Genomic DNA, 11,622 nt, shown 5'->3' with positions numbered 1-11,622 from the left:
GTGGTGAGCTTGCTCAGTGCAAAAGAAACTTGCGGTCTGGTGACCTGAGTTCAGTCAGCAAAAAGTGTTGCTGGAGAGATGGAGCACTGGCTGCTCTTATAGACAGACATGCATGGTGGTAGCCCACATCTTTAATCCCAGCCCTTGGGAGGCAGAGGCAGCCCGATCTCTTGAGTTCAAGGTCAGCCTGGTCTACAGAGTAAGTTCCAGAACAGCCAGGGCTACACAGAGAAACCCTGTCTCAAAAATAAACAAAATGGGGGCTGGAGAGATGGCTCAGCGGTTAAGAGCACCCGACTGTTCCTCCAGAGGTCATGAGTTCAATTCCCAGCAACCACATGGTGGCTCACAACCATCTGTAAAGAGATCAGATGCTCTCTTCTGGTATGTCTGAAGACAGCTACAGTGTACTTATATATAATAAATGAATAAATCTTTAAGAAAAAAATAAATAAAATGCCAGTACCGGCTAGGTTTTGGGGATAGCATAGAGGTAGATTGGGGTGGCCCCTGTGCTCTGGTGTCAACATAATATCAAGTATCAGAGAAACTCTGGAATCAGGAGAGACCATGGTTAGGCTCTGCCTCAGGCCATGAAGTACATGAGTGCAGTGGTCTATGGAGCCAGAGGCATCTGAGGCTCTCTGTGCAGCTCCCAGGACCTCTGATCAGCCATGCTAGGGCTGACCTTGACCAGTCCTATTAACCTGGCATTCTTGAGTGTGTGATTCATCTTTGGGGGCAGCAGGACCCCACAGATTATGAAAATGGGCCTATCTTGAGCATGGGTCACCAGGTCTGGTCAGGTCTTTGCAATCTCCACAGTTCATCTGAGTCCCTGAGCATTTGCAGGGAGGAGCCATAGCTTTCATGACTATGCCTTCAATGTAGGAGGGCGGCCCAGGGCGTTAGAGGCACCAGGGGAGCGGAAACCTGCCCTAGGGTGAGATGCCTTAGGTAGTGTTGGTCAGTGGAACCACACACCATCGTGGAAGTCTCCAGATGGGAGTAAGTGTTGCTGCTTGGAGTAGCCATGAGTGAAGGGCAGTAACCATTAAAGTCCCAGTGCTGTCGGGAAGTAGACTATTAGTAGGTAAAAGGTTCTGCCAGGTTGGCATGCTGGCATCATGCTGACATACCTGTGGTCCCAGCATCCTCAGACAAGAAATTCTGAGTCCAAGGCCAGCCTGGGCTATAAGGCAAGGCTATGTCTTCAAAGCCCATTAAATATAATTCATTCCTCTCAGTTCTTACAGGTTGTGACTTCGGCACAGTTGAATGGCCGATGTGTGCATGTGCTGTACTCTGGCACCTAGCAAGGCCAGCACAGACATTGCCTTGGTCCCTTCAAGGCCTCTCATCAGATTCTTTGAGCCTGAGAGACAGCCTGAGATGAAGTAGCTCTGTGGCGGGGAGAGAGGACTGGCTGGCGGGTGGCCAGTGTTGAAAGGGTGGGGACTGGGGGGGGACTGTGAGCATATGGATGACATGCTGTACCTCATCAGGACTTTCTGGGCCTTCAGCAACTCAACTGAAGGGAATGTGAGGTGGTGTGGCATGAGTCCACCGCCACCACTACCCTGCGGAGTCCCATGCTCCCCAAGCACTCATCCCTCACCCCCAGCCCTGCTGCCTCCCCGCAGTGACAGTCAGTAAGAACTGGGTGTGTTGCAGGTGGCCAGTGTGAACCCCAAGGACGGCACGTGCACACTGCAGGACTGCATGTACAAAAACGTGCAGAAGGACTGGCCCGGCTACTCTGAGGGTGACCAGCAGCTGCTGAAGCGTGTGCTCATGCGGTAAGTCACGTACTGGGGGCAGCACGCTGACCTACGCGCTCTAGCCTCAGCCTGCCAGATGGCTCACGATTATGGCTGTCCCCAACCAACTATGCAGCCTCCTCTGGGCCAGGGTGTCCCCTCCATGTCCCACTTCGTGGCTTCCTATGAGCCTCTGGAGCCCACAGTGTGTGAGGTAGACTCCAAAGGAGCAGCACTCTCTTCCCCTGGTGCTGGTGCTGGTGCTGGTTCTTGAGTGATTTCTCTCTGAGAGATTGCTATGGATTCTCCAAGTTTGGGGATACCACTGCACTCTGGGCTCATCTCCAACCTGTGCCTCGGCTGGTGCCTGGGGGTCCAAGTGCTCGGAGGGGGCACTTCTTAGCAGAAGCCTAGGCTTGCCACCCCGCACACTTCCTGGCAATAAAGACAGCTTACTTGCTCGTCTTTTTCTGTTTTCTTTTTTCCTGACGGGGTTTCTCTGTGTAGCCCTGGTTGTCCTAGAACTCATTTTGTAAACCAGGCTGGCTTCTAACTCAGAGATCGGCCTGTCTCTGCCTTCTGAGTGCTGGGATCAAGGGTGTGTGTTTCCATGCCTGGCTTCCTTGTGAGTCGGTGTCTTACAGAGCGGTACAGGCCTTATCCTGCCCATCTTTTTTCTCCACCCTCCCGTAGTGCTAGGCTGACAAGCGCGTGCCCTGTGTTCAGGGCCACCTACACCCAAGTGCTGAAGGTGTCCACATAAGGCCTGTCACTGCCCCACAAGCAAGGGTGTACAGGGCCAGCATGCCTGGGCCAGTTGCCACCACCGAGGCCATGCCCCTGTTTTGTGTGGTGAGCCGTTGTGTGCTCTGTGCCAGATCACAGTGGGAGTGAGGGTGACATGGGAGCGTGGCAGGACCACACACAAGGTCACAGGATGGCCTTTGTGCTGGTGGGATCCTGATGTGCTGCAGGCAAGGTATGTGTTCGTATCTGGCCTGTAGTCTCCATCTCATTGTCAAGCCCAGACCCTAACTGCATGCACCTCAGCATGCCAAACAGGGGGTCCTCCCTGAGCCCCAACATGGGCTCTGCTCGGCAGCTGCCCTGTGCACAGCCCAGCTTTGGTCCTGAGAACCTGGCCCTCTCTGTGCAGACATAGTCCCCGAGGCACAGTGGCAATGCCACCATAGTGCCTCTACCACTCCTCTGCAGGAAGCTGTGTCAGCCACAGAGTGCCACCACAGACTCCAGCCCGCCCAGGGAGCACAGGGGTTCCGCCTCACCTTCTCAGGTACCTGCCTAGGGGTGGTTGAGTGTGGGATCCTCACTGGTGCCGCACAGCCCTTTTTAGCTAATGTCCACTGCCTGAGCCACACTCCCTTGGGGGACTTGCTGTCTTTGGGGGCGGGAGTATCTCTCTGGGTATCCGTGTGCCTCAGGCACCTCCACTGTCCATTCGAGGCAGTCTTCTCTGTCTGGGTGCTTGTGTGTGGCCCGCTCTGTGTGTGGGCACCCCCGTGTGGCCACAGCAGGTCCTGCAGGTGGCTACTAGTTCCCACATACTTCTCTGCTCAGCTTAGTCCCCTTGGCTTTTCAGAAACGGTCACAGCAGACAGACTTCATTGATCCCCTGGCCAGCAAGAAGCCCCGGATCTCACATTTCACACAGCGAGCACAACCCATCCTCAATGGAAGACTGGGTGCCCCCAATGGCCATGAGACTCTGCTGCCCGCTCCAGTACCCACCCCATCAGACACCCTCAGCTCTAGCCATCTGCCCCCACGGCTGGAGCCGCCACGGACCCACGACCCCCTGGCTGATGTCAGTAATGACCTGGGCCACAGTACCCAGGACTATAAGCACCAGGAGGCCACCCCAGCTCCAGCCTCCCGCCTCGGTCTTCCCCTGCTGACGGACTTTCCTCAGGCTGAACAACCTGCTAGCTCCTCACATGTCCATAGCCGACCCAAGAAGAAGTCCAAGAAGCACAAAGACAAGGAGCGGCCCCCTGAAGAAAGGCCCCCCGCCCCACAGCCTGACTCATCCACTGCCCCTGCACTGCCCACAGATGCCCCAGGTCAGTGCCACTTGGTTTTCTCCTCTGGTATGTGGGGTATGAGACCACCACTGGGATCAGGACTTGGGGCCATCGTGGCAGGCCACCAGCCTACCCAGTGCTTGGGGCTAGGAGCTGAAGGACCCAGACAGAGGAAACATGGAAAGCAACGCTTCCTGAGCGTACTGAGATGCCCTGAGCCAGAGAGGCCGAGAGAGTCGAGAGAAAAACTGCATGCAGGGATATATCCAGGCCAAGGCACACTAAGTCCGGGGAGCAAAGGTTGCTGGGACTGGCAGACACTCTGAGAAGGGAGTCAGTCCAAGGAATCTCTGTGTATCAGAAGCCTTGAGAGCGGCTCCTCTGTCCATAGTTTAGTGAGAGCATGGGTCCAGTGTCCCAGCCCTGTGCTCCTGACACCTGTCTCAGTCAGGGTTTACTGCTGTGAAGAGACACTATGACCAAGGCAACTCTTTTTTTTTTTTTTTATGAGTATTTATTTATTTTTGTTAGTTTTGCAATTTTCCATCTCTCCCACAAAAATGACTTAGAAAGTATGACAGAATATATGTAAAATGGGAATACCCCAGAAACTCTAAAATTTTATCCAGATTTATACTGTACTACTTTAAGATTTGACTAGATATATTGATTGTTAGCCATTACAATCTGAAATTAAAATAAAGCATAAAATATAACATTTTCAATTACATATCATAGGGAAGAACACTATTTGTAAATATTTGATTATGCGACTAAGTTTTATGACTAAACAACCAAGGCAACTCTTATAAGGACGCCATTTAATTGGTGCTGGCTTACAGGTTCAGAGGTTTAGTCCATTATCATCAAGGCAGGAGCATGGCAGCACCCAGGCAGGCCTGGTGCAGGAGGAGCTGAGAGCTCTACATCTTCATCTGAAGGCTGCTAGCAGAACACTGCCTTCCAGGCAGCTAGGATGAGGGTCTTAAGCCCACACTCAGAGTGACACACCACTCCAACAAGGCCACACCTCCTAATAGTGCCACTCAGCGGGGCAAGCATGTACAAACCATCACATTCCACTCCCTGGCCCCCATAGGCTTGATCAAATACAGGAGTCCATGGAGGCCATACCTAAACATAGCATAATGCAAAATACATTTAGTCCAACTTCCAAAGTCCAAACTGTAGCAGTCTCAACAATGTTAAAAGCCCCAAGTTGAAGGTCTCTTCTGAGATTCCACCCTATCACTTAACTCTAATCCTCGAATCAAGACAGGAAACTAGGTGGGCAAACTCCAAACTCTGAATCTCCATGGCTGATGGAAAAGTGGTCTTCAAATCTTCAATTCCTTTTCATCTTTTCTCTTGGGCCGGTTCCACTCCCTGTTAGCAGGTTTCCTCAGTAGATAGCCCATGGCTCTGGCATCTTAAAAATCTTGGGGTCTCCAAGGCAGCTTCAATGTTACAGCTTCTTGTTTCAATGTCTGGGATCCACACAGGATCCTCCAAAGTGCTGGCTTCACTTCTCCAGCTCTGCCCTCTGTGACAGTTTAACTTCAGGCTGACCCACTCCACTGCCTCAGCTGTTCCTGATGGTCATCCCATGGACTGGCCTCCCCAATGTACTGGGGTCTTTCTGCTGCAGCCAGGCTTCACCAATAGCTTCTCACAGGCTCTCTTCATGGTGCCAAGCCTCAACTCCTTTGCAATGACCCCTTCAGTCCTGGGCTGTCAGCTGCAACTGAGGCTGCACCTTCACCAGTGGCCTTCCATGGCCTCTCACAGTGCCCAGCCTCAGCTGCTCTTCATGACCCCTTCATGCCTTAAAACCAGTACCACATGGGTGACTCTTACAAGTCCAGCTGCAGCATGAGGTACAACCTTGGCTATCTCTGGAACACAACTTCTTTGTGCTCTCAGAAAAGACTTCCCAGATTATTTCACCCCAGTGATGCTGGTCTCCTCTTAATCACTGCTAACTTCTTAGCTCCAGCTGACCAGCATCAATTGTCCCAGGAGTCCCTTCTATTCTCGTCTCTAAAGCCAGAGCCAAATGGCTGAAGCTGCTGAGTTCTGCTGTTTTTAGGAGCTGAAACATGGCCCGTGTATTCTATTACATTATCACCAGCTTCCTCTTTTCTAACTCCTTCCCTGCCTAAGCTTGGCTGTCCTGGATCTTGCTCTGTAGATTGACCTTGAGCTCAGAGATCTGCATTCCTGTCTCCTGGGATTTTACCACCATGCCTGGATCTAAACTTAGTTGGACAGGATCTTGCCCCAAAGTCCCATTCCCTTAATCTGTTATCTCTTAGAACACAGGATTCAGTTCCATTCTTCTTCCTACTGCCCCTTTAATATTTAAACCATATATTTTATTTTTCCTTTCTAAGCTTGCTACACTTGTTCAAAATGCTATTCATGTGACTTAACCAGAGAATAAAGTCTCCACTGGGCATTTCTGAGACTTCCTTTGCAATTAACATAATCTCTTTACCTGAGGCTCAGGTACTCTTCAGAACAAGGGCAAAAAGCAGCCACATTCTTCACCAAAATACCACAAGAGTCTCTCCGCCATACTGAATTTTTTTTTCTCTCTGAAACCTCTTGAACCAGGTCTGCACAGTTCAAATCTCAGTAACAGTGTCACCCATATCCTTGCCAGGATGGCCCGCTATGCCCCATTTAAAGCATTCCACTGCTTTCCAGAGTCCCAGAACCCATCTTTTGTTCCAAACAAAAGCATGGTCAGGCCTGTCACAGCCACAGTACACTTCTGTGACAGATTACAGACACACCTGTGACAGATCCCAGACACAGATGGGTTCCAGGTGTCAGACTGGTAAATGGCCACCTGGCCCACATATGCTTAGGCCGGATGTTTCAGCCACAGGACATTCTTCCCTCCTTCCATCCAGGCCCAGCCCCTGGGATGATTCTGCTCATGGTCAGCAACTCCTCAGCAGAGCCCTGAGCCTCCCCCTCCCCACCTGTCTCTGTACCTGAAGAACCATTCTTAGCTGGGTCAGCTCCATAGTGCAGGTTTCCCAACCCTTTTCAATCATTTGCATTGCTGGTGACAGGCCCGAGGCTCACACTCAGTGAGCACCTGCCACTGAGCCAGCAGCTTATAGACCAGCACGCTGAGTTGGTGCCCTGAAGCAGGAGTGGGTTAGGCTGAGAGGATCTGATTGGAACAGGGTGTGTGGGGACCTCAAAGCTACTGAATGAGGAAAGCAGCAAGTACCCCGTCTCCCTGGTAACCCGGGCTCAAGAGAACCAAATAAATGGGTTAAATGACGGGGAAGTTGCTCTACCTGGCAGGCAGCCCCAGCCCAAACCCTTCTTTTTAAAAGACATATTTATTTATTTTATGTATATGTATGAGTACACTGTAAATTCAGACACACCAGAAGAGGGCATCAGATCCCATTACGGATGGTTGTGAGCCACCATGTGGTTGCTGGGGATTGAACTCAGGACCTCTGGAAGAGCAGTCAGTGCTCTTAACCGCTGAGCCATCTCTCTAGCCCCCAGCCCAGACCCTTCTTATGCTCCAGCTGCTCCTAGTGCTACATTTGGTCAGGGAGGTTATGTAGATGAACCCTCCTGCAGTGTGTGCCGTGCAAAGGACAGGTTTGACTGGAGCCTCGGGTAAAAACCAGTGCCAGCAAGGTTTACAGTTCATCTGTTGTCAGAGGTCCCACCATTTTGCCCTTTTGTCTGGGTAGCTGGGGTTTGTGTCCAGCCTAGTGCCACTGTCCCACACAGTCAAACACTGTGAGTTCTGTGGGCCTGCCTAAAGGGCACTTGGATACAGCATAACTGGGCTATGTGGCTATGAGCTGGACAGTATATCCCCACTGTAACCAGCTGGTCTTGGTACATGGTCTACTGCTGGTGCCAACTTGTGACCGCCCAGCATAGCTCGCACCCTCAAACACTAGCCCTAGAATAACAATACATTGCTCTGCAGGTCTGAATGGAGACTGTGCCAGTGTCCCCACATCCACATCAGAGACTCCGGACTACTTGCTGTGAGTGTCTTACCTAGGCTGTGCCCCATTCCAGGCCCATCTAGGCCCTGCCTGAGCCAGGTACTGCCACCCACTATGGCCCCTGAGCCCCTGCAACCCTTCTTGTTCCTCAGGAAATACCCAGCCATCTCGTCATCAGAGCAGCGTCAGAGCTACAAGAATGACTTCAATGCTGAATACAGCGAGTACCGCAGTCTGCATGCTCGGATCGAGCAGATCACTCGCAGGTTCACACAGCTCGATGCACAGCTCAGACAGCTGAGCCAGGGCTCTGAGGAATACGAGGTATTGTAGGCCACTAGAGCTGGTAGTGACTCATGGACAGGGTTTGCCAATGAGCCCTGCAGTGGGGCCTAGGTCAGGGTCAGGATGTGTGGACAGGGTTGGGTGCTAACTTCAGGAGGATGTAGCACACAGGCTTCGAGGATGACCATTTCCCTTCCCCTAGCGTGGCTGCTTCAGTGTGTCTTCCCCCATGGTGTCCCCTGCTCTCCTGGAGCAATAGACAGGCCAGAATAATGGCAGGAAGGTTACCTGCGGCTATACTCTGTCTATCTAGCTGGTCACTTCCAGAGAGGGCTGGCACTTGGGGCTTCTCTAAGTGGGACATCACTAATTCTTGGCATTTCCCCCAGACAACCCGCGGACAGATTCTTCAGGAATATAGGAAAATCAAAAAGGTGCGTGAGGCAGAGTGGGTGGTGCTGAGAGGGAAGCTACTGACTTGGTGGATGTGTCTCACCTGCCCTTCCTTCTGTCGCAGACCAACACCAACTACAGCCGAGAGAAGCGGCGCTGTGAGTACCTGCACCGCAAGCTGGCGCACATTAAGAGGCTCATCGCAGAGTATGACCAGCGGCAGCTCCAGGCCTGGCCCTAGCAGACAGGCGGTCGCGAAGGCTCTGCCTGCCTTTTCTAGTTTTCTATGAACTCGGCCCTTTAGCTGCCGCAGAGACCGTCTATTTTTGTACCTTTTCTACTCCGTTCCGTGCCTCCTCCAAGGCCCACGCCTCAAAGTGTTAGAGCCCCAGGGAGAGTGAGCAGCGAGTGCCAGGCCCGGCTGCCTTCAGATCCCCGGCTGACAAGGTTGCTGCAGTTTCCTGGCTGTGCCCAAAGCCCTTACAGCGGCCTCCGCAGCATGTGCTCCTCAGTCCCCACACTGCCCTTCGTGTCACACTGTGGTTGTGTGGTCCCGTGCTGCTGGCCTTGTCTGTCCTTCCATTTGTTTGTCCTGGGATCACCTCCCGGCTGGGTTCCCACTTGGGGGGGGTGCTGAGGGTGGCACCTTGCTTGCCTTCTCCAGGGCGCAGGCCTGTGGCCCCCAATTGCTGCTTTCTTACTGTGCCTCGTCTCATACCCCCAATCCAAATCCAAGGGGCCATTGGTGTGCATGTATCTGTGGTGTGCGTATGCATGTGGCGTGAGTGGATTCTGAGCACATTCAGAGGGAAGCCATTTTGGGAAATGGTAGGGTCCATTGGGTCACTTGCTGCTACTCATAGCTGCAGGGCAGAGAGAGAATGTCAAACACAGAGGTCTATTTTTCTAAACCATGAGGGTGTCTCTGGGTGGCTTCCAAAGAGCCTGGCTGCCTGGAGGCCCCTGCCTGGCCCAGCCCCACCCCAGCCAGCCTAGCTCTAGTGCCCAGACCCTAGAGGAACCAAGCCTTTGTGTTTCAATAGAGGTTGGTTTCTAAATGGGGGCACGGCCAAGTTCTGCATGGTGCACTTCCCACACAACTACACTGCATAGGCTTAGGGTGGACCCCAGGTTGCCCATCTCCTGCCCTGAGAACTCCATCCAGGGCTGTTGGTTGAACTGGTCTGTTTGGGTTGTTTTGTTGTCTGTCTGATTTGGGAACAGCAGGGCCACACTCTAGGCCGCAGGTGGTGGCTGGCAGGTTGAGCATGGTCTAACTTATTGGCATTCTCCTGGCTTTTGAACTGTGCTGTGGAGAAAGTCTGCTTTGAGCCATGGAGTTGGTGTTTACAAAGTCTTCACTTTTGCCAAATACATTACAATTGACAGAAGAGGCGGTGCCTCCAGATCCTTTCTTAGAGTCTGTCTTCTGTACACCAAGCAGGTGAACCGCCAACTTTCAAAGTCTATAATAAATTTGATGGAATTGAACCTCGCTGTGGCTTGAGTATGTCACTGTAGGCTGTGGGGTGGCCCCAACTGAGAGCTTGACCCAGAGCCCCGTGTGGTCCCACCAGGCAGACTGAAGTAGTAAGGAGCTACTGCAGAGGGGCAAAGGCAGAGCAGGCACCCTGCAGCACCAAAGCTTCTGGGTGTGGAGCCAGGTGAGGTGGTGCCCTCTACTAGGAAGGATGGGACAGAAAGAAAGATTTCTTGAGCCTGACACCGTTTCTAAAAACAGTAGACCCGGGCTGGAGAAATGGCTCAGTGGTTAAACACTGACTGCTCTTCCAGAAGTCCTGAGTTCAAATCCCAGCAACCACACGGTGGCTCACAACCATCTGTAATGGGATCTGAAGTCCTCTTCTGATGTGTCTGAAGACTGCTACAGTGTACAAATCTTTAAAAGAAATAGACCCCAGCAAGAGGTACCTGTCTCTTAGAGCTGTCCAGCTAGCATGTAAGACCATAGAGGCCGAGAATGAGCACCATTGGCCCCTGATCCAAGCAGACAGCACCGGCTGGGCATGCATCCAAGGCAGCATGTTAGTTTTCAAAGGGAAAAGCCAAAGGCAGCCTGTGAGGGAGGGCCGGGCACAGTCAGCCTTGTCGCGGGAAGCCTTGGCCGGACTTCTGATAGGAGTTCTGAGGCAGTTGAGGGGGTGGAAGGAGAGTCAGGCACCCTGCAGGCCACTGTGTACCCATCTAGGAACAGCTTGACCATGCTCCTCATCGCCTTCCTGGAGCCCAGGGCTGACCCCTTGTCCCTCCTCCCAACCAGAGCAGTCTGCTACATCTACCCCACCCCCAACTCCACCCTGCTCAAGGATGTTTGGCAAGAAGGGACCTTCTGGGGACTGAATCCTCTGTCTCTGACTTTGCTGGCTCCCAGCTCTGAGCCCCTTGCAAAATGAATGTCCCAGTGCAGTCTTTCTGCCTCAACCTCCCAAATGCTGAGATGACTGACATTGACCACCAGGCAGTTTCATTACCTAAAAGAGACTGATTAAATCATCTGCCATTTCTATTAAAGTACACAACAAGAGGACAGAAAAGAGCCTGCAATCTAAAGCACATTCTATTTCCCCATGATGCTCCTCTGCTCACAGGTCAGCCTCAGTTGCCTCTGAGCTGCTCCCTGGAGCTTTACTTTGGGAGATGCAATGGGTTCTGCCTGTAGTTTTCCCTTGACAGACTCTTCCTCATACATCAAAACCCTCCCCAACAGTTCCCTCCTCTGGGAACCCTGCCTGGGTCTCTTCGTCCGATGAGTTCAGTTGGGCTGGTTCGGGTTAGCTAAAAGCAACGGCAAAAAAAAAAAAAAAAAAAGTGTGGCCCCTCTTACTTTCGTGCAGACATTTCGGGCAATCCACCTTTTGGCCCAGCTCCAGCGGTGGAAAGTTTTCGCTAGGAGGAAGCCACTTGTTTTGGAAAGTTCTGGGGGCACCTCCCCCCGCCTGCCCGCCGGGTGCCTAAGTTCCTTATCACTTTGCCTGCCCAGGGGGAGGCCGCTCTGACCTGGCCATCCAGTCTCCTCCTCCAGGCAGGGCCATGCAGGCCAGTAGGATTAGGAGCAGGCAGGACAACCAATATTGCAGCTCTGGGACCCCCCCCACCTCCCCGCCCAGACATGCCCCACCTCCC

The 11,622-nt window shown here is 52.6% G+C and overlaps 1 protein-coding gene across 1 annotated transcript in view; it reads left to right on the top strand.

Annotated features, from left to right (window-relative positions):
- Nucleotides 1-9,969, top strand: part of Ell (elongation factor for RNA polymerase II) — a 47,322-nt gene extending 37,353 nt beyond the window's left edge. Inside the window, exons 6-12 of the mRNA NM_001107304.3 lie at nt 1,675-1,799; nt 2,976-3,054; nt 3,361-3,841; nt 7,779-7,839; nt 7,953-8,124; nt 8,475-8,519; nt 8,603-9,969. Of these exons, the coding sequence (NP_001100774.1) occupies nt 1,675-1,799; nt 2,976-3,054; nt 3,361-3,841; nt 7,779-7,839; nt 7,953-8,124; nt 8,475-8,519; nt 8,603-8,719 (1,080 nt within the window). The 3' untranslated portion in view covers nt 8,720-9,969. The remainder of the gene's footprint in view (nt 1-1,674; nt 1,800-2,975; nt 3,055-3,360; nt 3,842-7,778; nt 7,840-7,952; nt 8,125-8,474; nt 8,520-8,602) is intronic.
- Nucleotides 9,970-11,622: the final 1,653 nt, after the last annotated feature.

The sequence above is a fragment of the Rattus norvegicus genome, chromosome 16 (assembly GCF_021556685.1).
Source record: "Rattus norvegicus strain SHRSP/BbbUtx chromosome 16, alternate assembly SHRSP_T2T, whole genome shotgun sequence".
NCBI lineage: Eukaryota > Metazoa > Chordata > Mammalia > Rodentia > Muridae > Rattus > Rattus norvegicus.
The sequence above is the reverse complement of the archived record's forward strand: the minus strand, read 5'-3'. Positions and strand labels throughout refer to the sequence as shown.